This window comes from Hemibagrus wyckioides, linkage group LG04, assembly GCF_019097595.1.
Source record: "Hemibagrus wyckioides isolate EC202008001 linkage group LG04, SWU_Hwy_1.0, whole genome shotgun sequence".
Lineage (NCBI taxonomy): Eukaryota > Metazoa > Chordata > Actinopteri > Siluriformes > Bagridae > Hemibagrus > Hemibagrus wyckioides.
In genome coordinates, this window is record NC_080713.1 from 4702909 (window position 1) to 4730805 (window position 27897).

The following is a 27897-nucleotide window of genomic DNA, read 5'->3' on the forward strand; positions in this document are numbered from 1 at the left end:
TCCATGCCTCGACAGGGTCAGGGCTGTTTTGGCAGCAAAAGGGGGACCGACACAATATTAGGCAGGTGGTCATAATGTTATGCCTGATTGGGGTATAGTATATTTTACTATATACTATTTTTATTCGCTCATCTCATGTAATCTCTTTGCGGTTTATTCTGGGGTACTAATGCATATTTACAATATTAGGAAGATGAAAACAGCACACGGCATATGGCTTTCAGTCATCTCAGTCTACATCTGAAGATTTAAGCCTTGAAGGGGAGAGTGATTACGGTCGTCTCTGCTCACGAGAGCTTTATTTATCAAAAGTTGCGTAATAGTTTAAAAAATAAAAAAACATGTACTGTTTTCAACTCTATGTAAGATCAATATAAGTTAGGGAAAAAAATAAGAATTAGTATAGTGTATTAAAAGTAATAGCAATAGAAGTAATAAAAGCATTTACAATTCACAATAACCCTTGTATCAAAATATGCAGCACAGATCCAAAACTATTTGCCCCCTCCCTGATTTCCTTGATTTTCTTTTATTGCATCCTTGTCTTAACAGAAAAATATAATAAATAATAAAAGCCACTATTTACCCATTTTACCCATGTCTTACTAGTTTTGAAACATTTCTAAATATTGTTTATTAAAATACGTTTAAAATTTTTCGCACTAAAAACAGTTTTTCGACTCAAGTCTAATTCGTTATTCAATGGAAAATTTCATCTGGATACCCTAGACTCACATAAATCTAAAAACTCTAAATGAAAAGACATGGACGCTCGTCCATAGGATTTTTTTCAACACAATTTGCACTGTTTGACTTTACAGTGTGCAGCTGAGGACGAGTAATGATTGATACAATCTGCTGTCACTCAGAAGAGGAAAGATTCCCTCTCACGGTTCCTTCCTCACGTTGTCTATAAAGTCTGCAGTAACTTTCAACTTGTACATTAAATCTAAACCCATAGCTAAACCCATATTTCTGTAAGGCTGCTTTGTAAAATATACTATATGCTGTACATTTAGCCTATATTGGTTACATCTCCTTTGTTAAATAAAAACATTTTGCATACGACATATAAGTTTACATATAAATCTTTAAATATAGTCGGGGCGGACTTAACCAATAAGCGAGGTAAGCAGCCGCTTAGGGCCCCAGGGAATTAGGGGGCCCCGACCAATACCAAGAAGCCTATATAAATCATATAGTACTTATTACTTTTCTATCATATATTGTATGGTCTGTCTATAACCATTAAGATTTTAACATTACTATTACATCTTTTCAAAAACAGGGCCCCCCATGATTCATGAATAGTGGAACGTTGCTATCGTACTGCACATGTGCAAGATTCCCATACATGGAATCGCTTAGGGCCCCCAAATCACTAAGCCCGCCCCTGAATATAGTATATTTAAATATGTTTAAAACCGGGTGACAACGTTTGCACTAACGAGGCTTAAGGCTTGAGAGGAAACAAAGGTTTCTTCCTCTTGTTGTTTCACAGTCTACGGTCACATCTGGCTTGCTTATTAAATCTGAACCTATAGCTGGATTTCTGTGAGGCTGCTTTGTGATATACAGCAAAATATACTATACCCCAATCAGGCATAACATTATGACCACCTGCCTAATATTGTTTTGGACCCCTTTTGCTGCCAAAACAGCCCTGACTCATGGAATCCACTAGATCCCTGAAGGTGTGCTGCGGTATCTGGCACCAAGATGTTAGCAGCAGATCCTTTAAGGCCTCCATGGGCCCCACCTCACAACTTACAGGACTTAAAAGATACTTACAGGACTTATATATATACCTATACTTAAGTATATATATATACTTTTAATAGATACTGACCACTGTAGACGGGGAACTCCCCACAAGAGCTGCAGTTTTGGAGATGTATGTTTTGGAGTTTTGTTGTCTAGCCATCCCAATTTGGCCCTCTGTCAAACTCGCTCAAATCCTTACGCTTGAGGAAATCAGAGCTTAGCCTCAATTCACATGCTTTACAAAAGTTTACACACACAAATAAGCGAAATACAGTTTCACAATTTTTTTGTTTTAAATAAATGATAATATGACTAACAGTGGAATAGTATGACTAAATGATTTTATTTCGTTATTAAAATATATAATTATTGTTAACATGTTAAAGTAGCAGTCTCCTCTGGCTAATTCTAAGGGGGCAGCACCCCGGTGCCCCCTATTGGCCGGCTGCTACTGGTTATGGCTGATCGGTGTGTACACATGACACTGAATTGAATTGAACATAAATTGCATCATAACAAAATATTTATCCAGTTACTTTACAATTTAAGTTACATTTTAGTTATCTTGGCTGTTAAATACAGCTGACAACGATGAAAAACTTTAATCTTGTTATTTACAGCACAAGTCACTGAACTGTACACATTCACACTGCTCCTGTAATGTAACGTGCAAGGTTTTGGAAAAGTTCATCTTATTCCCAAATCTTAATTTCTCATGAGAAAAAAAATGAAGAACGTTGATTATGTAAATCAAATGGGGTTAATAGTCTATTCAAATATTCTTTTTTTCTTTCAAATTTCTTTTTTTGAATTTCCCGTAGGAGTTGTCGAAATGTCTCTGACACCCAGGAGCATAGCACTTGTGTGTGTAAAGACAAACTTGACACCAGGCTACATCAAGGGACTTCTGAACCAGAAGAAGAGGACCCTTAAGGATGGTGATCAGCAGGAGCTTAAGCATGTGCAGAAGGAACTAAAAGTCCAGCTCAAGGAGGCGAAGGAGCAGTACAGGAGGAAGCTGGAGCAGAGGTTGCAAAACAACAGTGTTACGTGCCACGGCACGTATTTCGGTTATTTTTATTTTCGGTTATTCGGTTATTATGATGGCTTTGTTTACAGCGTAACCGATTGGGAGGAACGTGATGCAGTTGGCCGCATGCCATCTACCTGCCGCTGACGGGAGGAGCCGAGTCACGCTATCGCCGCCCCGGATGATTAACCGGAAGAAGAGTCAGGCTATAAAAGCGAGACACTGACACTGCATCGGGGGCGGCGTTTTGTTTCTGCTTGTGTGTGCAATCGCGTGGTTTGTTTGTCTGTCTAAATACTTGGTGTATTGAGGTGTATGTACAGCTGTGTGTGTTTGTGTAGTGTTGTGCTGACGGGGCTCGGACAGGTAAGAAAGAGCGCGCTCATACACTGTGCAACACGTAGGACGTCACACTGTCTAGACACTTTAGGAAAGGGGCGGGTGCCACCCCCTGTATTTAAGTTTGTAAGGGAAGCGCAGTATAGGCAGGTTTTTGGTTTCACTTTTGTTTGTAGTCCAGGATGTATTAAAAATAAAGCAGCGTTAGGGAAGTATCATTTTTTCTTTTACTTGGTTTTCTTTTCTTCAGCACCGCCGTTGTCCAGCCCCATGTTTGGCTTGTTTGTGAAATTTGTAAATATTGTAAATACGTGTTTTCTGTTGTACAGCACAGTAAACTGATTAAGCACTACAGGTTGTGTCGCGAAACCTTGTTTTTTTTATTCAGCCAGTCTACACTGTGTCATTGTTTAGACCCGGTTTGGACTCTTTCACCCACTATCAGCTTGATAAACCACCGGTTGCTGACCCGGAGTCTCCCCTAGGCCTACTTCGGGGTCGTAACAATTGGGGGCTCGTCCGGGATATCCTTATATTTTTGTCTATCCCGTGTATTTGGTGGTTATCGTGCTTGGTGTGTGGTTAGGTTATCTGGGTAACGTGGACTTGTAGTTGCTACCGCTTTAAACATGGCTACATTTGATCTGCAGGCCTTCGTGAGTGCTCCCTCTCTTGAGTGTTTGGATAATTGTAGAAAGGACAATTTGTTAGAAATTGCAGCCCATTTTGAACTTCCTGTGTCAAGGCAACTCGTAAAGAAAGAGATTAAAAGGCTTATATTGGAAAAACTGGTGGAGTTGCATCTGTTAGGTCCTTCAGTTGACCCTGAAGTTGTTGTTGGCTTAAGTACTCCTGTTGAGGCTGTTGAACGGGAGTCTACATTGCACCTCCCCAAGACTAAGGCAACTTTACCTAGGTTCGAACCATTTTCTCCACAGACCTCTGGGTCCCGAGAGGGTGCCCGTGTAAAGGTGCGCGTAAGGCGCTTGGAACTGGAAAAGGAGGAGCGTGCGGAGCAAAGGAGGGCTGAATATGAATTAAAGCTCGCGATCCGTCGTATGGAGCTGGATTTGGAGAGGGAAATTCGGTTCAGGGAATTAGATCTGAGAGTAAAGGAGTTTACCCCCATGTCTTCTACCCAGCCGAGTCTGCCTTCTCTCTCCGTTCCTAAGCCTGAGCCTCCAGCTCCCCCTCCAGTTGTACCCGTTCCAGGAGGAGTTGTGGATTCGAGCCCTTCTTTTGCCATTACAAAACACATTGCACTCGTGCCGCCTTTTAGAGAGACTGAAATTGACACATACTTTAGTGTGTTTGAGAGAATTGCTAATTCTCTAAAGTGGCCAAAAGAGTTGTGGACATTATTACTCCAATGTAAGCTGGTTGGAAAAGCTCAGGAGGTCTGTTCTTCACTGTCTGTACCCGATAGTATGGATTATGACACGGTAAAAGCTGAAATTCTTCGAGCATATGAGCTTGTACCTGAAGCTTATCGTCAGAGGTTTCGGAACTTCAGAAAGACACAGACACAAACTTATGTGGAGTTCGCTAGGGAGAAAGCTCTCCTTTTTGATAAGTGGACTACAGCAAGTAAGGTTAACAGTCAGGAGACAATGAGGGAACTAATGCTTCTAGAGGATTTTAAAAATTGTCTGCCTGAACGGGTTTCAGTTTATTTGAATGAGTGCAAGGTTAACACTCTGTCCCAAGCTGCTGTGTTGGCTGATGAATTTATCCTAACACACAAAATGTTGTTCTTATCTAAACCTAAGCAACCAATTCCAGGTGAACAGAAGCCAAAACCAGAACAACCAGGACCAGTGAGTTCCCCTGGTCACAACAGGACAAGATCATTAAATGTTGATTGTTTTTATTGTCACAGGCCTGGTCATGTGGCTGCTGATTGTTTTGCCTTGAAACGAAAGCAGGAGAGACAGGAAAAGAGTTCTGGTCTTGATGTCAAACAACCAAAAGGTGTGGGGTTTGTGAAAACCATTTCTCAACCGTCTGTGGTAAGTGCAGATGAATGCTACAAACCATTTCTTTCTCGTGGTAGTGTGTCTATTTTAGAAGGTAAGGAACAAGAGATTGTAATTCTACGTGACACTGGAGCAGCTCAGTCTTTTATTCGTGAAGGCTTACTTGCCCTATCAGAACACACATTTACTGGATCTTATGCTCTTTGCCAGGGCTTAGAGATGGGGTATGTTTGTGTTCCCTTGCATTATGTGTCTTTGAAATCTGGTGTTGTGACTGGTACTGTTAAAGTTGGAGTTCGGCCGGTTTTACCAGTTACTGGTGTAGATTTTATTCTAGGTAATGACCTAGCCGGTGGGAAAGTTGTTCCAGTAGTGGAAGTGTCTGAGGTTTGTGCTGATTGCCAATCTGATGATCTGGCAGAGAAACTTCCAGAGGTTTTTTCTTCATGTGTGGTAACACGGTCCCAAGCAAAATATTCTGGTGATGTTTTGGATCTTTCTGACTCATTTTTCACACAAGAAAACTCTGGGGAATTAGTTCAGCCAGATGTTAAAACCCAGCTGCTTACAGGCCCCTTGTCTAGTAAAAGTGTTACTAGAAATGAATTAATTTCGGAACAACATTGTGATGAAAGTTTACACTCCTTCTTTACTGCGATACCTGACATTAATGATGTGGACAAGAAACAAGTGGCTTTCTTTCTAGATGATGGTTTGTTGATGCGCAAGTGGACTTCTAGAGTAGATGAAACTAAAGATGCTGTTTTTCAGATTGTGGTTCCTTTAAAGTATCGACACTTGGTTTTGAGTGTAGCCCATGATCATCCCTGGTCTGGACATTTGGGGGTTACCAAGACATACAACCGAGTGTTGAAACATTTTTTCTGGCCACGGCTACGCCAAGACGTAGTTAAGTATTGTGCTTTATGTGAGACATGTCAGAAGGTAGGAAAACCAAACCAGGTGATTCCTCCTGCTCCCTTGCACCCTATTCCTGTGATGGGAGAATCTTTCGAAAAGGTGTTGGTTGACTGTGTAGGTCCTTTGCCCAAAACAAAGGCAGGAAATCAGTTTTTACTCACTATTATGTGTACTGCTACAAGATTTCCAGAGGCAATTCCACTACGCCGAATTACAGCACAGACTGTAGTTAAAGCACTTACAAAGTTCTTTACTACATTTGGCCTTCCAAGGGTAGTGCAGACAGACAGAGGAACTAACTTTACGTCCACTTTGTTTTCACAGATTATTCAAATGCTAGGGGTACAACATCAAATGTCAAGTCCGTACCATCCAGAGTCACAAGGCGCATTAGAACGATTTCATCAGTCCTTAAAATCTATGTTGAGGAAGTTTTGCATGGACAGTGGAAAAGACTGGGACGAGGGTGTGCCGTTGGTTTTGTTTGCTGCTCGAGGGGCAGTTCAGGAATCTTTGGGGTTCAGTCCAGCGGAACTAGTTTTTGGACATTCTGTAAGAGGCCCATTGAAGGTATTAAAAGAGACATTCATGTCTAATAAAGTAGAGCCATGCAAGAATGTTTTGGATTATACCAGTGCTTTTCGTGAACGGTGGCACAGAGCTTGTCAGCTAGCAAAGAAAATGCTAGATAAGTCGCAGGCTAAGATGAAGCGGTGTTTTGACCAAAGATCAGTGTCCCGTGAATTTAAAACGGGTGACAAAGTGCTGGTTCTTTTACCCATTCTTGGGTCTGCACTGTCTTCAAAGTTTCTAGGGCCGTATATAATCAAGGAGAAGTTAAGTCAAACTGATTGTCATTGATACGCCAGATCGGAAACGTAAGAGTCGAGTGTGTCATATAAATATGTTGAAGCCATTTCTAGATCGGGAAATGCCTGTGGAGGGTCTTCCGGTTCCTGAACTTGTGCAAGGTGGACAGAAAGCTGCTGTAGCAGTAGTGCCTATTGCTGCGTCTTGGGAGTCTGATGAGCACTTAGTCAAGCAGTCTTCAACCCAGTTGGGGGCTAGACTCATGAACTCCCAGATTTTAAAAACTCTTGAGTCTGATAGTCTCTCGCTGGTTGCTCATTTACCTGACCTTCAGCGTAGAGATATTGTGGCTTTAATTAAGGAGTTTCCCTCCATATTTAGTGACGTGCCCACACAGACATCTGTCTTACAACATGACATTAAAGTGATAAAGGATACACCATTAAAACAACATCCTTATCGTCTCAATTCCACCAAACGTGAAATCTTGCGTAAGGAAGCGGAATACTTGTTGGAACATGGCTTAGCAGTCCCTAGCTGTAGTCCGTGGAGCTCACCATGTGTGTTGGTGCCAAAACCTGATGGTACTTTTAGACTCTGTACAGACTATAGAAAACTCAATGCCATAACTGTGACTGATTCATTTCCTCTGCCGCGAATTGACGACTGCATTGATACGGTAGGTAAGGCCTATTGTATTGAGGTGTATGTACAGCTGTGTGTGTTTGTGTAGTGTTGTGCTGACGGGGCTCGGACAGGTAAGAAAGAGCGCGCTCATACACTGTGCAACACGTAGGACGTCACACTGTCTAGACACTTTAGGAAAGGGGCGGGTGCCACCCCCTGTATTTAAGTTTGTAAGGGAAGCGCAGTATAGGCAGGTTTTTGGTTTCACTTTTGTTTGTAGTCCAGGATGTATTAAAAATAAAGCAGCGTTAGGGAAGTATCATTTTTTCTTTTACTTGGTTTTCTTTTCTTCACCACCCTGAGTCTCCCCTAGGCCTACTTCGGGGTCGTAACAAACAGCATGAAGGAAGTGTGGAGCGGGATGAAGACAATAACCGGATGCAGCTCGAGGCAGGGTAACACCATTGAAGGAGGTGTGGGAATGGCGAACCAGCTGAACATCATCTTCAACAGGTTTGACGACCCCAACTCATTCACACCTCAGTACACTGCACCCCCCACCCCCACTTCTGCTTTCAATCTACCCACTGAGACCAACTGTAGCACAGAGGTGGAGAATATCCCTCCACCATGATCACAGCAGCCCAGGTGTGCGGAGAGCTGAGGAGGCTCCGTCCCAGTAAAGCTGCAGGCCCAGATGGAGTATCTCCACGACTACTGAAGGCCTGCGCAATGGAGCTGGGAGACCCTTTACAGCGCATCTTTAACCTGAGCCTGGAGCAGGAGAGGGTACCTCGGCCGTGGAAAACATCCTGCATCATCCCAGTCCCAAAGAAACCACGCCCTGGAGAACTGAATAACTTCAGGCCAGTCGCCCTTATGTCTCACATAATGAAGACCATGGAGCGGGTGATACTACACCACATTAGGCCACAGGTCCGCCACGCCCTCGACCCTCTGCAGTTTGCATTGCAGGAGAAGGTGGGAGTGGAAGATGCCATTACCTACATTTTTTTCTGTGAATTTTCCTTTGGGATGAATAAAGTATCTCTCTCTCTATCTATCTATCTATCTAGAGTAACAACATGGCAACATTTTAACCTTCGGGCTATAATGGTTTATGTGTTAAGTTTAAGTTTATTAACATTTTAAAAGGTTGTCTAAATGCTATGATCAGGGACTACAATTAATATTTTCAGTATATTGAATAAATGTTTGTGTTAAACTTACTGACAGTGTGTTGCTTAACATCAACCAACCATAAAGATTAATAACATAAACAAGTATGTGGTAGCTTAGAGGTTAAGGTGTTGGACTACTGATGAACTACTTTGAATCCCAGGTCCACTAGGCTGCCACTGCTGGCCCCTTGAGCAAGGCCCTTAACCCTCAATTGCCCAGTTGTATAAAATGAGATAAAGTGTAAGTTGCTCTGGATAAAGATGTCTGCTAGAACGCTAGAAATGTAAATGTATTATCCAGAAATAACCAATTTTGCAGTTGTGATCTAAAAGTAAAAGTTAGGAAAGTACTATAATTTCTATGTTTGGAGACAAGATAAATAAGTTCTCAACATTTAGTACTATAATTGAACCTCTGTGGACATTTTTAGTCATTAATGTAAGAAACATTAAATGGGTACATTTTAACATTATTAACCATTCATGATGTTATTAAAAAAACAAAGTTAATGCTTCGTTAATGTTAATAAATGCAGTAAATAATGTTCATTGAGGTAATCTTAATGTAAAGTGTTAACTATATTTCTAATCTATTATTGAAATGGTTACATGCAGAACACAATTCTAATTCTAGTTAAAACTCTAAATAATGATGCAAAAGGACTATTAAAAAAAAACAGAAGCCAGCACAGTTATGAGAACGTGATTAAAAATCTTAAGCTGACGTGCTGATCATCTTTTGGGACGAGCGTCTCCAGGACGAGCTTCGCATGCCTGTGAGTTCATTATTTTCTATGATGAAGGAAAATTTGCTCCAGGTCTGGTAGAAAAAAACAAAAAAACATCAAAATACATAAATCAGTTCATCAAGGAAATTTTGTGACAAACATGCATAGAACACGTATTTAAAAAAAAATCTGTAACTTGCCTCAATAAAACCAATGAAATTGATGGAAACATCTCCAGAAATGCCAAGTGTAGAAATGTTCTCTACAGGAATACGGTGTTTGAATGTGCAAAGTTCCAAGCCATTCACGTAGACCTGTACAGACATGAGACATTAGTGGTGGACTTTTAAAGCTCTTTGAATATATTTGAACTGTATTTGTGGCAACCTGGGAAAACTCTTCACATTTTTTCTTTATATCCAGTTAGCTGTGTAAAGTTAGATTGCCTTAAACTGAAACTGAAAACTGTCTTTTGCACAAATCCCAACAAGAAGTAATGTTATAATATTACTAAAATATTACTAGTTGAAAAGATGAGTAAATTGCATTTAAATCTAGTGAGCATTTACAGATTTTCATTCCATTTTTTCAGTAAAACATCACGTTGTCTAAAAGCAATGGCATTTAATTACCAATAAATAATTATTAACTCACCAACCAACCAATCAATCTATTTAACAACCAACCAATCTAACAACCAGCCAACCAATCCAATCAGTCAGTCAGTCAGCCAGCCAATCAACCAACCAACCAACCAACCAATCTATCAAGCAACCACCCAACCAACCAACCAATCAATCTATCAACCAACCAACTAATCAGTCAATCATTCAATCAATCTATCAACCAATCAACCAACCAATCAATTTAACAACCAGCCAACCAATCCAATCAATCAATCAGCCAACCAATCAATCTATCAACCAACCAACCTATCAATCAATCAATCAATCAATCAACCAACCAGTCAATCAGTCAGTCAATCTATCAAACAAGCAACCAACCAACAAATCAACTAACCAAACAACCAACCAACCAACCAACCAACTAATCACAAATTTAATAAATTAATTTAAGGTACATACCTCATAGTGCTCAGATTTAATGACGACAAACACATTAAAGGACGCTCCCTTGGTGAAGGGTTTGTCCGAGACAGATTCCTCAGTCTCCCAGCTACCATTTCTGAAGCTGTTTATTGCCACATGATGGCCAAGTTGGGGGTTAATGTGAAAGGCGATGTCATCACCATTAGAGTCACCTGTTTGGAAATTGATTGTAAACCTGTAAAGTAAAAAAAAAATTAATAACTTCAACTATTTGATTTATGTAAATACTAAAAATTGCATTCTAATAATCAAAAGTCATTCCAATAATCAAAAAGTGTAAATTTTTGATCATTGCTTCTTTCTATCCTTAGCTGTGGCACAATACCAATGATTCAGTCTAACTTTTATAATAAATTATAATAAAATGGAGGCATACTCATTGGCATCTGCTGGAAGAGCCCCTTGGAACAAGATAGCCATATCTGGTCTTGCCTTTCCTGGGATCACTCCTACATAAGGAAGGACCTACGACAGAGTAAAGTGAAGAATCAGGTCGTCGTTCTAGAATAATCAGAGGGTAGTGTTATGCTATCCAATTATTTCTTTGATATTCAAATAAAAGTTTCCTAGACTCATAGCATTCACGTCTCTGGCATGTTATTTTACTTACCAAGTTGCTGAATGGATGTGAAAGCTGTGATGAGATTGGTATCGGTCTCCAGCAAGATTTTTCCATAACCATGGAGCAGCTACTCCAGTTCTGATCAAATAATTAAGAGATTAATTAAGAAAATCTCCACTTGGATGAAATCATCGTGAAATACTTTCTTTTGTTTACAAATGAAACAGTAAATGTATGACTTACGTCAATTAGACCGATAAAATTGACGAAAACATCTCCACGAATGCCAAGTGAAGAAATGGTCTCTGAAGGAATGCGATGCTTGAACATGCAATACCGCAGGCCATTCACAAAGACCTGGGAAAAATCGTCAGTATGTTTTATAATTTTCTCTGATTGATTCGTTTAATTAATGAATTATCTTCACATCACTTTAGAATACACACCTCATAACCCTCCAATCTGACGGCAACAAACATATTGAAGGCTGCTCCCTTGTCTGAAGCTAAATCTTCACTTTCCCAACTACCTTTTCTGAGGCTGCTTAGCACCAGGAAACGGACAATTTGGGGATTGATGTTAAAAGCGATATCATCCGAGGACTGACCTGTTTGGAAATTTATTTCAAACCTGAAAAGAAAACAAAACAAAAAAATTCTGTCTCAAACAAATTTAGGGCAGTGGTAAAGGCTCTGGGTTGTTGATTGGAGCATCAGGGTTCAACCCCCAGCACCGCCAAGCTGCCCTTGAGCAAGACCCTTAACCCTTCCTGCTCCAGGGGTGTTCTGCTGTATTTTAGGTGTGGTGACATTTATCATTTCTTTTTCATATATGATGACTTACTCATTTGAGTCTGCAAAAACTGTCCCACAAAACAGTACAGCCATATCTGCTCTTATCCCACCCGGGATGGTGCTTACAAATGGAAGCGCCTGGGGGGAAAAGAAAATGAAACTTTAGATATTGCATAAAATGTCTGCTTTGTTGGTGAATAATCATTTTAAAATTCGTAGAGATGGCAATTTATATTTCAACATTGATCAAGAGCTGGTGTTGCTAAACTCACAAGCTTGTCTGACGTGATGGGTAGAAGTGTGAGTTCTTTATTTTCTCTCAACGCCAAGGAAGAACTGCTCCAGTTCTGATTGTAAAATGACATTAATGAAGTAAATTACTTAATTAACATGTATATCCAGGAAAACACATCTTTAAAGTCCACTTACTTCAACAAATCCGAAGTATTTGACGTTAACATCTCCAACAATACCAAGTGTAGAAACCTTCTCTAAAGGAATGCGGTGCTTGAATGTACAGTGGTGTAATCCATTCACATAGACCTGTAGGATCATGGGAAATTTTGATATTTGAACAATATAGGAGTTTGTTGTTTTTGTGTGTAAATGTCTGCTTGATGATTTAGGAAACAAACCTCATATCCCTCTGAGTTGATGGCAATGGACATATTCAAGGCGCCTTCCTTGGCAAAGGCTGTGACAGAGGCATGTTCCTCAGTCTCCCAGCTACCATTTCTAAAGCTGTTTAAAGCCACTAAATCACCAATTCGGGGATTGATGTGAAAAGCGATGTCATCACCATCATTTTTACCCGTCTGGAAATTAACTGTAAACCTGAGAAGAAAAAATGTTCCATAGTGAAACGTTTTCAAGTTCAGTAAAGCACAAAATGCCATTGCTTATATCCCATTTGGATTAAATTCACTAAAATAACGTAGTAAATGATCGAAGAAGGAAATAATACTCTTTCGAATCTGCAGGAAGAGCTCCTTGAAAGACTACAGCCATGTCTGTCTTCAATCCTCCTGGGATTGCACCTACATATGGAATTTCCTGTGATAAACAAAATAAATTGCATGATAGATCTTCTTCGAGGCAATAGGTACAGTAGTGTGTAGAGCGGCAGTCATGTGTACTGTGTTTCCAGTGTAACTCACAGGGTTGCTGATTGGATGTGAAATCTCTGCTGGGACGTCTATCAGGCTCCCACTAGTCACTGACGTGTCCTGGATTTCAGACATTTCCACAATCATGGAGGATTCACTTAAGTTCTAAAAGATAAATAAAGATAGCAACTGTTTTCTTCACTGCCATTTTAGTTGAAACAGTAAAGACTATTTCACTTACTTCACTTTCATGGTGAATACTTTTGACGGTCACAGCACTGTCAAAACAAATTGAATGTTTGTGATAAATTATTTTCCAGTATTTATTCTGTTTGTTTGTTTTTATTATACCAGTAACTTGTGAATATTTTTCTCAGATTGTATTTAATAGAAACATGAAATCATACTCATTGGCATCTGCAGGTAGAGACACTTGGAACATGATGCCCATGTCTGTCTTTAACCCTTGGGAGATTACACCAACATATTGAAGTTCCTGTGAAGAGCAAAACATGTGCTCAGGACATCTTATGCTTTTAGGTAAAGTGGCACTCATTACATTCAATAAATATGCAATTAACATATTTGTAAAATTGTAAAACTTCACCAGAAAAGGAATAGCTGCAAAGGTCATGTGTACTGCATTTCCAGTGTAACTCACAGGGTTGCTCTCCTCTGGGACGTCCATCAGGCTCCCACTGGCCAGTGACGTGTCCTGGATTTCATTCATTTTCACAATCATAGAGGATTCGCCTATGTTCTGAGAGATAAACAAAGATATCAAAGGTTATTTCCAGTTCAGAACTTTAAAAGTTGCCCATTAGTAAAAGCAATAAAAACTATTTCACTGACTTCTTCACTTCCATGGTGAATACTTCTGAGGTTTACAGCACTGTCAATAAAAAGGTCACATTCATAATAAACAATAATCATATGAGATGTAACTCTTGTGAGTAAATTTTGATAGAAAAATCAAATCATACTCATTGGCTTCTGTAGGAAGAGCCACTTGGAACATGAAGCCCCTGTCTATCTTTAACCCTTGAGGGATTACACCAACATAGGGAATTTCCTGTAAAGAGTAAAAATGTGCATAGGACGTCTTCTGCTTTTAGGTAAAGTGGCACGAATAACATTTAATAAATATAATATTAAAATAGCTGTTACTGGTATATTATCGTATAGCAAAACACTACACCAGATCAGGAATATCTGCAACAGGTTGTGGAGGTGATGTGTACTGCATTTCCAGTGTAACTCACAGGGTTGCTGACCGCAGGTGAAATCTCAGGACAGACATCGATCAGGCTCCCAGTAGTGATTGTCTTGTCTTGGATTTCATTAATTTTCTTAAAAATGGAGGAGTTACTCCAGTTCTGATAGATAGATCAAATCATTACTATGGTTATCATCTTGTTCATGATACAAGATGTCCAGGCATTCATTTCTCAATGTCTCATTAATCCAACTGGTAAAAAAAGACCCCAAAATGTTTTCTTACTTCAAGAAATCCAAAGTATTTGACGTTAACATCTCCAAAAATACCAAGTGTAGAAACCTTCTCTAAAGGAATGCGGTGCTTGAATGTACACTGGTGTAATCCATTCACATAGACCTGTAGGATCATGGGAAATTTGGTGTTGGAACGTTATAGGAGTTTTTGTGTGTAAATGTCTGCTTGATGATTCAGGAAACAAACCTCATATCCCTCTGAGTTGATGCCAATGGACATATCCAAGGCTGCTTCCTTGGCAAAGGCTGTGACAGAGGCATGTTCCTCAGTCTCCCAGCTACCATTTCTAAAGCTGTTTAAAGCCACTAAATCTCCAATTCGGGGGTTGATGTGAAAAGCGACGTCATCGCCATCATTTTTACCCGTCTGGAAATTTATCGTAAACCTGAGAAGATAATTTTTTTAAATATTTGTTAAAGCACAAGCTCAATGATCAATAAAATACCATGTACCTGAGCACTGACTGTTACTGCTTATATCCTCTTTGCTGAATTTCTCTTAAGTAATCAGTTCTATTTATTTAGCAACTGATAGGAGAAGCAAATAATACTCTTTGGCATCTGCAGGAAGAGCTCCTTGAAGGGTTACAGCCATATCTGTCCTTAAACCTTCTGGGATTGGACCTCTGTATGGAAGTTCCTGTGAAGAGTAAAAATTGTACACAGAACAAATCATTCTTTTAGACGAATAAAGATTAACTAAAGATAAAAATGTAGCATCATCTCTATTAGTGGTACATAATATATCACACTCACAGGGTAGATGACTGGATGTGAAATCTCGGATGGAATGTGCATCAGGTCCCCAGAAATGCTCAGCTTATGCAGGAATTCATTTCTCCATGTCTCATTACTAAAAACATTGAAGATAGTTGCACCAACTTTACTTCCATGGTGAAAAGTATTTAAGTTCACAGCACTGTTGAAGAAATGTCATGTTCTTGATAAATAACTTTTTATTTATTTATTTATTGTTTGTTAAATTGGAAGAATTAATTAATTAATTAATTAATTGATTGATTGATTGATTGATTGATTGATTGATTGATTGACTGATTGACTGATTGATTGATTGATTGATTGATTGATTTTTTACTAATATCATATTAGATGCAACTCTCATAAGTATTTTTTCAGGTAGATAATTAATAGAAAAATCAAATCATACTCATTGGCATCTGCAGGAAGAGACACTTTGAACATCATGCCCCTGTTTGTCTTTAATCTTTGATTTATTACACCAACATATTGAAGTTCCTGTGAAGAGGAAAATTTTTTACTGTATACCAAACACTTAATCAGAAAAGAAATAGAGTAGTTTGTGGAGCTCATGTGTACTGAATTTCCAGTGTAACTCACAGGGTCGCTGACTGGATGAGAAATCTCTGCTGGGACGTCTATCAGACTCCCACTAGTCAGTGATGTGTTCTGGATTTCATTCAGTTCCACAGTCATGGAGGCTTCGTTCAAGTTCTAACAGATAAATAAAGATATCAAATGTTGTGTCCAGTTGAGAACTTACATTACATCCAGAAATGTATTTCTCAATATCCCGTTAGTAAAAACAGCACAACAAAAGGTTGCACTTACTTCAGTCTCATGGTGAATATTTTTGAAGATCACTGCACTGTCAAAACAATAGCATGCTTTCAATAAATAACATACATAACACAAATTCAGATTTTTAACTAATATCATATATGTAATTCTTATTAGTATTTCTTCAGGTTGTAGTTAACAGAAAAATCAAATCATACTCATTGGTATCTGCAGGAAGAGACACTTGGAACATGACGCCCATGTCTGTCTTTAATCCTTGAGGGATTACACCTACATATGGAATTTCCTGTGAAGGGCAAAAATGTGCAGTATGTTACTGTATAACATACAATACAGCAGATCAGGAATATCTACAACAGGTTGTGGAGGTGATGTGTACTGCATTTCCAGTGTAACTCACAGGGTTGCTGACCGCAGCTGAAATCTCAGGACGGACATCGATCAGGCTCCCAGTAGTGATTGTCTTGTCTTGGATTTCACTAATTTTCTTAAAAATGGAGGAGTTACTCCAGTTCTGATAGATAGATCAAATCATTACTATGGTTATGTTCATGATACAAGATGTCCAGGAATTCATTTCTCAATGTCTCATTAATCCAACTGGTAAAAAAAGACCCCAAAATGTTTTCTTACATCAAGAAATCCAAAGTATTTGATGTTAACGTCTCCAAAAATACCAAGTGTAGAAACCTTCTCTAAAGGAATGCGATGCTTGAATGTACAGTGGTGTAATCCATTCACATAGACCTGTAGGATCATGGGAAATTTTGATGTTTGAACAATATAGGAGTTTGTTTTTGTGTGTAAATTGTAATAGAAAAATATCAGCGAGAATCAAGAGGAAGGTGTACAAGATAGTGGTGAGACCGGCCATGCTGTATGTTTTAGAGACAGTGTCATTGAGGAAGAGACAGGAGTTAGAGCTGGAGGTAGCAGAGCTGAAGATGTTGAGGTTCTCTTTGGGAGTGACACGGTTGGACAGGATCAGGAATGAGTACATCAGAGGGACAGCTCATGTTGGACGTTTGGGGGACAAAGTTAGGGAGGACAGATTAAGATGGTATGGACATGTTCAGAGGAGAGAGAGTGACTATATTGGTAGGAGAATGTTGGACATGGAGCTGACAGGCAGGAGGCAAAGAGGAGGTATATGGATGTTATAAATGAGGATATGAAGCTAGTGGGTGTAAGTGTTGAGGATGCAGAAGATAGGGATAGGTGGAGAGAGATGATTCGCTGTGGAGACCCCTGAAGGGAAAAGCTGAAAGAAGAAGAAGAAGAAGAAGTTTTTGTGTGTGTAAATGTCTGCTTGATGATTTAGGAAACAAACCTCATATCCCTCTGAGTTGATGCCAATGGACATATCCAAAGCTTCTTCCTTGGCAAAGGCTGTGACAGAGGCATGTTCCTCAGTCTCCCAGCTACCATTTCTAAAGCTGTTTAAAGCCACTAAATCACCAATTCGGGGGTTGATGTGAAAAGCGATGTCATCACCATCATTTTTACCCGTCTGGAAATTTATCGTAAACCTGAGAAATTAAAATATTGCTTAAATCCCACTTAGATTCAATTCTACCAAATAATTTGTTTCAAGTTTAGGAAATGATTGAAAAATGAACTAATACTCTTTGGAATCTGCAGGAAGAGCTCCTTGAAAGACTACAGCCATGTCTGTCTTTAATCCTCCTGAGATTGTACCTACATATGGAATTTCCTGTGATGAAAAAGAAAAAATTGCACAATACATGTTTCTTGGAAGCAAACAGTTACTAACTGAAAAAATCAAGATATTCTTTTCAAAACTGTTTGTGGTATTTTATTTTATAGATAAATTCTCTTCTGTAAATAAAATGTTTTAGGTACAGTATTTGACACCAACAGAGATTTGAAATGTATATATCTTAAGCTTTAGTTTGTTGTGGTTTTATGAAGTCATGTGTACTGAATTTCCAGTGTAACTCACAGGGTCGCTGACTGGATGAGAAATCTCTGCTGGGACGTCTATCAGACTCCCACTAGTCAGTGATGTGTTCTGGATTTCATTCAGTTCCACAGTCATGGAGGCTTCGTTCAAGTTCTAACAGATAAATAAAGATATCAAATGTTGTGTCCAGTTGAGAACTTACATTACATCCAGAAATGTATTTCTCAATATCCCGTTAGTAAAAACAGCACAACAAAAGGTTGCACTTACTTCAGTCTCATGGTGAATATTTTTGAAGATCACTGCACTGTCAAAACAATAGCATGCTTTCAATAAATAACATACATAACACAAATTCAGATTTTTAACTAATATCATATATGTAATTCTTATTAGTATTTCTTCAGGTTGTAGTTAACAGAAAAATCAAATCATACTCATTGGTATCTGCAGGAAGAGACACTTGGAACATGACGCCCATGTCTGTCTTTAATCCTTGAGGGATTACACCTACATATGGAATTTCCTGTGAAGGGCAAAAATGTGCAGTATGTTACTGTATAACATACAATACAGCAGATCAGGAATATCTACAACAGGTTGTGGAGGTGATGTGTACTGCATTTCCGTGTAACTCACAGGGTTGCTGACCGCAGCTGAAATCTCAGGACGGACATCGATCAGGCTCCCAGTAGTGATTTCATTAATTTTCTTAAAATTGGAGGAGTTACTCCAATTCTGATAGATAGATCAAATCATTACTATGGTTATGTTCATGATACAAGATGTCCATAAAATAATTCATTTCTCAATGTCTCATTAATCCAACTGGTGAAAAAGACCCCCAAATTTTCACTTACTTCAACAAATCCGAAGTATTTGACGTTAACATCTCCAAAAATGCCAAGTGTAGAAACCTTCTCTAAAGGAATACGGTGCTTGAATGTACAGTGGTGTAATCCATTCACATAGACCTGTAGGATCGTGGGAAATTTGGTGTTGGAATATTATAGGAGTTTGTTGTTTTTGTGTGTAAATGTCTGCTTGATGATTTAGGAAACAAACCTCATATCCCTCTGAGTTGATGGCAATGGACATATCCAAGGCTTCTTCCTTGGCAAAGGCTGTGACAGAGGCATGTTCCTCAGTCTCCCAGCTACCATTTCTAAAGCTGTTTAAAGCCACTAAATCACCAATTCGGGGATTGATGTGAAAAGCGATGTCATCACCATCATTTTTACCCGTCTGGAAATTTATCGTAAACCTGAGAAGATAAATATAAACAATATAAATTTGTCAAAGCACATGCTCAGTGATCAACAATATACCATGTACCTGGGTTTAACAATTGATAAAAAAAAAGTGAATAATACTCTTTGGCATCTGCAGGAAGAGCTCCTTGAAGAGTTACAGCCATATCTGTCCTTAAACCTTCTGGGATTGGACCTCTATATGGAAGTTCCTGTGAAGAGTAAAAATTGTACACAGAACAAATCATTCTTTTAGACGAATAAATAACTAACTGAAGATAAAAATGTAGCATCTTTATTATCAGTGGCTCATAATCATACTCACAGGGTTGACAACTGGATGTGAAATCTCTAATGGAATGTGCATCCCGGAAATGGTCAACTCATTCATTTTCCTAGCCACGGAGGACGCGCTCCAATTCTGTGATAAAATGTGAAAAAAAAGATATCTTTTCAAACATGGGAGATAAATTTTACACACAGAAGAAATCCAGATCTTTAATGACCAAGACTTATGGGCAGCAATAAGGAAAATCACCATGAGTAACCTTTCCAGATATTCCAGACGACTGGAGTGATTTTGTGGAAGTTTAAAAATATGTTCAACAGATAGGCAAGCACATTAAACAAGAAAATAAAAAAATTAATCTTTATTATTTGCCACATATACATTACAGCACAGTGAAATTCTTTCTTTGCATGTCGTAGCTTTGGAGGTTGAGGTCACCATGCATGGTCAGCCATGACACAGCAGCCCTTGGAGGGTTAAGGGCCTTGCCCATGGGTCCAGCAGTGGCAGCTTGGCAGTGCTGGGGCTTGAACCCTGATCAACAACCCAGAGCCTTACCCACTGGTGCTACCACTGCCCTCTTGTTACTTGCTCAAAACACTGCTGTTGGATATGTGGAAATATAAGTGAAAACCAGAGCAACAAACCATAATCAACCAGGATGGGGGATGTGGTAGGTCCACCAATCCGCCACTGCTAGACCCCTGAGCAAGGCCCTTAACCCTTAATTCAACAGTTAAAAATGAAAGTTGCTCTGGATAAGGCCATCTGCCAAATGCCAGAAATGTAACTGGATCCTGAATACATGCAAGACATAGTTCATAGGGAAGCTTTTACCTCTGGTGAAATCATGAATCTTGCTTTATGCCGTGTGCAAACATTGGAGAAAGTTCAGGACAAAAAAAGGCTGATTGCTTTTGGGTGCAAATGATGCTACACTGATCAACTAAACCAGGACCAGGACAATACTGTTTTTAACTTTTACCAGACACAAAAAGGACAGCAACAAAATCAGACAAAAAATAAAAAATAAACATGACTACAACAAAAGATTGTTAAAAAAAAAGTGCCATCATATGGAACTTAGGTTACCCTTGTGTTTTCTTTCAATCAGTGCATTCCTCTTGTCACTGCAAGTCCTTTGAGACAAAAGCTTGCTTTAAACCTTTGCAAATTCTCCTGGTTCCACTGCATTAAGCACTAAGGGCTATATTCATTATTCATACATAGTGAGGATTTACTACAGAAATTGTGCACATCGATATTCAAACCTCAGGAATGTTCTTCAGAAGTTATGCACCAGACCAAAATGGTCTAGAAGTCAAGTGATCGTGTTTAAACATGGTCGCCCATTCACTATTCATTGAGACACAGAAGAACAGATCATTAAAAAAAAAAAAAAAAAAAAATCTGGCAACCTGAAGCATGATCCTACACAAAGATCCTCTGAATGAGATTTGCAGATCGTTGACTTCAGCATGTATGCAACCAGATTATGAATTAGCGTTACGTTTGACTCTGAATGCAGCCCTAATAGAACATTTCCACAAGTTCCAATCAGCATTGTTAGATTGATTTACTCACAGTTGTCGCCCCCTCGTGAGTATATGTGGCATAATCCAGTGAAAGGACTAAATAAAAGAGTATTACTTACTTCAACAAAACCAAAGTAGTTAATGGAAACATCTCCACGAATGCCAAGTGTTGAAACCTTCTCCAAAGGAATATGGTGTTTGAATGTACAGTGTTTCAGGTTGTTGACAAAGACCTGCAGAAGCATGGTGACGTTTATGATGTGTAACTTAATACTCTAAATGCTTATTCTTATGCTTTGAACTTATGAAACATACGTCATAGCCCTCTGAGTTGATTACAAAAAACATCTGAAAGGATGCTCCCTTGCTGAAGGGATTGTCCGAGGCGTATTCCTCAGTCTCCCAGCTGCCATTCATGAAGCTGTTTAAGGCCACAGATTTACCAATATGAGGACTGATGTGAAATGCAATGTCATCATAACCAGAGTCACCTGTCAGAAGGTTGATCTCAAAGCTGTGAATAAAAAAGAAGGGCCATAGAATTATTTAACAAAAAACAATTCTTCAGTATGGTTGGTGTATCTTTTTTAAGTACTTGGGGTCAACAGTCCAGAATAATGGAGAGTGTGGGAAAGAGGTAAAGAAGCAGGTGCAGGCAGGTTGGAATGGGTGGAGAAAGGTGTCGGGAGTTCTATGTGATAGAAAAATATCGGGGAGAATCAAGGGAAAGGTGTACAAGACCTGCCATGGTGTATGGTTTAGAGGCAGTGTCACTGAGGAAGAGACAGGAGTCAGAGCTGAAGATGTTGAGGTTCTCTTTGGGAGTGACAAGGTTGGACAGGATTAGGAACGAGTACATCGGAGGGACAGCTCATGTTGGACGTTTGGGGGACGAAGTTAGGGAGGACAGATTAAGATGGTTTGGACATGTCCAGAGGAGGGAGAGTGACTATATTGGTAGGAGAATGTTGGACATGGAGCTGCCAGGCAGGAGGCAAAGAGGAAGGCCAAAGAGGAGGTATATGGATGTTATAAATGAGGATATGAAGCTAGTGGGTGCAAGTGTTGAATATGCAGAAGATAGGGATAGGTGGAGAGAGACGATTCGCTGTGGTGACCCCTGAAGGGAAAAGCCGAAAGAAGAAGTAGTAGTTTTGGTGTTTCTTTTGGATTTCTCCCTAATTAACCTTAACAATAGTCTTTCTTAAGAAGAAGTCATAATGGTGTTACCTTTTGCCATGTTCTGAAACCACACCATGGAACAAAAGAGCCATATCTGGTCTTATTTCTTCTTTTATGCTCCCCATATACGGTAGTGCCTAAAAAGAGCAATATAATGGTGTATTTCTTTGCAGACTGCATTTCTATTTCAGTTCTTTAATGTCATAATAACTCACAGGCTGGATGACTGGATGTGAAATCTCTGAAGGAATAGATAAGTGTTTGGAGAACAAGCTCCTACATCCTGTGACATTTGATTGGTCCATACATAAAGGTGACCGACTCCAGTTCTGAGGGGCATATGAAACACGATCTTCAGCGAAACAATTCAGCCAGAGACGATTTTAATCCAAAAAAACCCCCCAAAAACATACAGTAAAATAAAGACAGTCTTACATCAATGAAGCTAAAGATGGAGATCGAAATATCTCCGAATATGGCAAGTGTAGTAATGTTCTCTAAAGGAATGCGGTGCTTAAATATACAAAGTTGGACACCGTTCACGTGGACCTGTAGAAGCATGGAAAATTAGTTTTTATGACTTGTTTAATGAATTATTTATCTATAAATTAGTTCAAAAAGCACACCTCATAGCCCTCGGAATTGATGATGATAAACATATTGAAAGCTGCTCCCTTGGTAAAAGGTTTCTCAGATGTAGATTCCTCCTGCTCCCAGCTTGCATTTCTGTAGCTGTTCAGGCAAACATATTGACCGATGCAAGGGTTGAAGTGGAAAGCAATGTCATCGCTATCAGACTGTCCTGTTTGGAAATTTATTGCAAACCTACGAAGAGAAACATATAAAGCATTACTTATTTTTATATATTTTTTTAAAGATCGCAAATGTATGTTACATTTTCTGAAGACGTATAGACAGTATCTGTGAAGTGGACTTATAAAAGTAATGTCGGAGTATACTTTTTGGCATGTGCAGGAAGAGTGCCTTGAAAAAATACAGCCATATCTGGTTTAAGCCCTCCTCTGATTGTTCCCACATATGGAATTGTCTGTAAAGCAGAACAAAATGCCTGATCATTTTTCCTGGACAATTATATTGATACACAAAGATGAGCTGTTCAACTCACAGGAAGAATGACAGGATGGGAAATATCCGAAAGGATGGGTAACAGACTCGGGAATGAGCTTCCCATCCCTGTGATTTTTAAAAAATCCGTAAAAGTAAAGGATCTGTTCCAGTTCTGAAAGGAAAATAGAAATAACGAAACTGATTTTTAATAAACAGCGTGAACAAGCTGAACACATTTAATCTATTTTAAGATAATAGCAGGTTCAGGGCCAGTTTACACATATATACAGTATATACACACACACCAATCAGGCATAACATTATGAGCAGTGCCAGGTGAAGTGAATAAGACTGATGAGCTCCTCATCATGGCACCTGTTAGTGGGTGGGATATATTAGGCAGCAAGTCAACATTTTGTCCTCAAAGTTGATGTGTTAGAAGCAGGAAAAATGGACAAGTGTAAGGATTTGAGCGAGTTTGATGAAGGGACAAATTGTGATGGCTAGACCACTGGATCAGAGCATCTCCAAAACTGCAGCTCTTGTGGGGTGTTCCCGGTCTGCAGTGGCCAGTATCTATCAAAAGTGGTCCAAGGAAGGAACAGTGGTGAACCGGATCACAGGGTCATGGGCAGCCAAGGCTCATTGATTCACGTGGGGAGCGAAGGCTGGCCCGTGTGATCCGATCCAACAGACAAGCTACTGTTGCTCAGACTGCTGAAGAAGTTAATGCTGGTTCTGATAGAAAGGTGTCTGGGCTGCAAAAAGGGGCCCAAACACAATATTCGACAGGTGGTCATAATGTTATCCCTGACAGGTGTATTTACATATTCATCTGCACAATTTCTACTATTTGCCCTTCTGGTACAGCATTTCCTTGCTGAAGTTGTATCGATCTATCGGTATCTATCTATATTAACTTACATCGATGAAACCGTAGATGGGGATTGTAACATCTCCATAAATGCTAATTGTTGAAATGTTCTCCAGAGGAACGCGATGGTTAAACCTACAGAGTTGCAAACCATTCACATAAACCTGCGAAAACATGGTGCAAACATTTGAATAACTGTAAGGATTTCCTTTTGTTTTTATGATTAATTTGTGTGCAAAAAACAAACCTCAAAGCCCTCTAAACCGATCACAACAAACATATAGAAAGCTGCTTCTTTGGTAAAGAGTTCATCAGAGACACGTTCCTCCTTGTCCCAACTTCCATTCCTGAAACTGTTCAGCGAGACATACTGCCCAATGCGAGGGTTGAAGTGAAAAGCGATGTCATCGCTATCAGACTGTCCTGTTTGGAAATTTATCTCAAACCTGTGAAAGAGAAATAATACAAAAATGTTTACTTTCATAACTGTTTCTCAGTTAGCAAAGAGGAAATCGATCACTTACTCTTTGGGATGTGCAGGAAGAGCTCCTTGGAAAAATACAGCCATCTCTGGCTTTAACCTGTCCCTGATTTTACCTACATGGGGAAGAACCTAGAGAAAGTACAAACAAGATGTAGGTTCTTGGTGTTACACATAAACCTGGTTAAATGTAAAGACATGAACACAATGTGAATGAGTGTTTGGCTGTGCTAATTTCCACATTAGCATGGTTTCTATATCATAAACATTGTATTCATGCTAAATTGTGAACGTATGAAATGAAGTGGACCTGAAGATTCATGTGTCATGACTTTATTCATTCGTTCAGGGCCGCAGTGGATCCTGCACCGATATTTGATTTTTCTTTGAATGAAAATGCACAGCTTTTGTTCTGCTGTATGTTTATTAATAGTGTATGAAGCTTTCTCTTAGCTGGTAGAATTGAAAGTTATGCATGACTAAAAGAAGCATCATAAAAGGTTAGGCTGGTGTAGCATTTAGAGGGCATGGTTCAGTGGAAGGCTGGAGTCGGAGGGTGGCGTCTGTGTCGCTTGCTCTCTCTTGTTATAGACGTGAGCCAAAAGAAGCCAAGCGTGCTGAGTGAGGTTATATAGGTCACACTGAGTCAGTTGAAGATGATAAAGATGCAAAACGGTATTTAGTAGCCACAACTGACTTGTATATTTCTGGGGAAAATAATCAGTTCTGTTGTATTTCACTAGAATGAACTGTTTTTCACTTATTTTTCCATCATAAAAATAAGGATCTGATGATTTTTTCAATTGTTTTTCAATTGTTTAAAATGATGTGCATATACAAAGTTCTTGTCTCCATTATTTGCTCTTTTACTCACAGGCTGAATGACTTGCTGTGACACCTCAGAAGGAACTGGTAAGAAGCTGGAGAAAGATCTCCCTGTGCTTGTAACTGCTTGCTCTGTGAAGCCTGTTCTTCTCCAGTTCTAACGGCAAAATGACAATAGAACAAATACCCAAAGTGAACCAGCTTGACCTTAAAAATTCCATCCACATCCGCAGAAAATATCAAGTTACAAAGAAACAAAGAGTTTGTTTCGTTACTTACTTCGCACAAACCAAAAAAATCAATGCTAACGTCGCCGCAGATGGCGAGTGTAGTAACTCTGTCTAAAGGAATGCGATGCTGGAACATGTAGCGTCTTAAGTCATTCACATAAACCTGGAAAGAAAGACTGGAATAAGTTTGTTATATTTACAGCAGATATTACAGAAAATTCATCCATAAAACAAACCTCATAACCATCTGTGTTGATGACAATGAACATATTGAAGGCTGCTCCTTTGGTGAAGGACTCATCAGGTACACAGTCCCTCAATGCCCAGTTTCCATTTTGGAAGCTGTTCAGATATACATTCTGACCGATCCAGGGATTGAAGTGAAAAGCGATGTCGTCGTATTTATTCTGGCCTGTTTGCAAATTTATTGAAAACCTGTGCATGAAGAAAAAAAAAATCATGCAAACCTAACAGTGAAAACAGATAAGATGAAACTCTCATTTTTAACCTAAAGGCTAAATAGAAAGAAAGTCTAAACGTTTATTATTTGAGAAATAATACTCATACTGATTGGCATTATCAGGAACAACTCCTTGGATATAGAGAGCCATTCCTGGTTTTAATCCACCTGATATTATTGGTCCAACATAGGGAATTATCTGTAGCACAAAGAACAAGTCTTACAAAAACGTTTTAAAATTAGAGTCTTACAATACCATTTAAAAGAATTATTTTTAAAAAGTTTTTGTAGACAAGTCTTCTAATAACATTTTAAAAATAGATTAAAATACAATTTTTACAGATAAGTCTTATAATAAAATGTAAAAAAGAAATTAAAAAAATATTCTTAGACAAGTCTGAAATCAACATTTTAAAAAGATTTAAAAGAAAGTCTTACAATAACATTTTATAAATAAATACATTTTAAAAAATCAGACAAGTCTTATAATAACATTTTGAAAATAGATAAATTAAAAAAATCTGACAAGTCTTACAAAAACATTTCAAAAGCAGATTTAAAAAATGCCTTTTTTTCAGATACATACAGTCATTGTACATCATATGGAAACGAGAATTGTTAAAACACTTACGTGACGTCTACATTCATGTAGAACATCGCAAATACACCATTTTACACTTACTGGATTGGCAACTTGCTGGTGTCCAGAGTGGAAGCAGGTGTTGGAACAGAACCAGCTGCTTTGGGACACAACTGAACTCAAGAAACTCATGACTGCAAAAACTTTGGTATCCACAAACAGAAGTGTTTCAGTGTGCAGATTAGGCTTTGTTATTTACACCACATAGTATGGTGGGAGTTTTATAGTGATGGGGTGGGACTGCTTGGGTCCCTAAGGAGTTTTCTTTTAAACAAAAACTGTGAGAGTTTAACTCATTAGCCCCCAGGGAGTTAACTGACTACACTGTGCTACAAAATTGGCATATATTTCACACATGACTCAAAAACATGTTATGTAATATGTTTAAGGCTATGGAATATTTTAATTCTAAACAAACGGCTTTAAATAGAGGCTCTTATTGGAAAACCGTCGACTCCAAAGTCCAGTGTAACTGGAGAAAACTAGGGAGTGTTCAGCTCTAATTATTTATACAATCTTCTGTGTGGAAAATGTTGTGTAATTTGTGATAATGCTAAAGATGTTCAATCACACAGGATAATACTATTCAGAGAAATTACTTTTCAAGACACAAAGTCAAGGAGTCTGTGATTTTCTTAATTGAATGACAATATTGGATTCAATTCCGTTCAATTGATTAAAATGTAGCACATTTAACAATGGACATTGTCTCAAAGCAGCTTTACAGAAGTATTGAAACAGAAAATATGATAAAGTTTAAATTTAAGTTACTATTTATTCTCATATACATTTATCCCTAATGAGCAAGCCTGAGGTGACAGTGGTGAGGAAAAATTCCCTGCGATGACATGAGGAAGAAACTTTGAGAGGAACCAGCCTCAGAAGGGAACCTCGTCCTCATTTGGGTGACACTGGACAGTAAATAATGTAAATATGTTAATAATGTCCTAATCAAATTAAATAAAAACGTATTATTAGCAAGGGTGTTGGAGTTCCTTAGATATTAGCGTACTTTGACTGGTCAGTTGAATGGGATAAACCTAAACTGCTAAAAAATGGCTCAAATAATTCTCAATAACTCTAACGTTAGCAAAGATGTCTTAACATAAACACGGTATTT

The 27897-nt window shown here is 38.8% G+C and overlaps 1 protein-coding gene across 3 annotated transcripts; it reads right to left on the reverse strand.

Annotated features, from left to right (window-relative positions):
* Positions 1 to 8642: 8642 nt before the first annotated feature.
* On the reverse strand, positions 8643 to 26951 carry LOC131351660 (uncharacterized). 3 transcript variants are annotated; one of them, XM_058387152.1, is made up of 55 exons: positions 26820 to 26951; positions 26245 to 26336; positions 25914 to 26112; positions 25727 to 25840; positions 25497 to 25604; positions 24666 to 24754; positions 24389 to 24587; positions 24192 to 24305; positions 23326 to 23439; positions 23159 to 23247; positions 22826 to 23024; positions 22635 to 22748; positions 22415 to 22528; positions 22248 to 22336; positions 21333 to 21531; positions 21137 to 21250; positions 19519 to 19614; positions 19317 to 19405; positions 19009 to 19207; positions 18804 to 18917; positions 18583 to 18681; positions 18381 to 18469; positions 18214 to 18250; positions 17983 to 18096; positions 17645 to 17733; positions 17350 to 17548; positions 16653 to 16766; positions 16420 to 16533; positions 16217 to 16305; positions 16050 to 16086; positions 15819 to 15932; positions 15628 to 15716; positions 15216 to 15378; positions 15011 to 15099; positions 14647 to 14845; positions 14449 to 14562; positions 14210 to 14323; positions 13931 to 14019; positions 13800 to 13839; positions 13609 to 13707; positions 13355 to 13443; positions 13189 to 13225; positions 12999 to 13067; positions 12806 to 12894; positions 12477 to 12675; positions 12271 to 12384; positions 12114 to 12188; positions 11891 to 11979; positions 11494 to 11677; positions 11291 to 11404; positions 11096 to 11185; positions 10862 to 10950; positions 10462 to 10660; positions 9577 to 9690; positions 8643 to 9468 (listed from the first exon to the last, which is right to left on the reverse strand). In XM_058387152.1, the coding sequence occupies exons 1-55, from the start codon at positions 26907 to 26909 to the stop codon at positions 9364 to 9366; spliced, it is 6282 nt and encodes a 2093-aa protein (XP_058243135.1). In that variant the 5' UTR covers positions 26910 to 26951; the 3' UTR covers positions 8643 to 9363. The 3 variants fall into 3 exon arrangements, with proteins under 3 accessions (XP_058243135.1, XP_058243136.1, XP_058243134.1); XM_058387153.1 differs by having other exon boundaries at positions 8644 to 9468; positions 12999 to 13112; positions 15216 to 15312; XM_058387151.1 differs by having other exon boundaries at positions 8644 to 9468; positions 12999 to 13112.
* Positions 26952 to 27897: the final 946 nt, after the last annotated feature.

Bases quoted from the DNA above. Each gene is read 5' to 3' on its own strand.
- LOC131351660 (XM_058387151.1), bottom strand. From the start codon at position 26,909: ATGAGTTTCTTGAGTTCAGTTGTGTCCCAAAGCAGCTGGTTCTGTTCC. The intron at 25,841-25,913 runs GTTTGTTTTATG...CTTTCTTTCCAG, and splicing joins TCAACACAGATGGTTATGAG to GTTTATGTGAATGACTTAAG. The intron at 13,113-13,188 runs GTAAGTGAAATA...TTTATCTTTTAG, and splicing joins GTATTCACCATGAAAGTGAA to AACTTAAGTGAATCCTCCAT.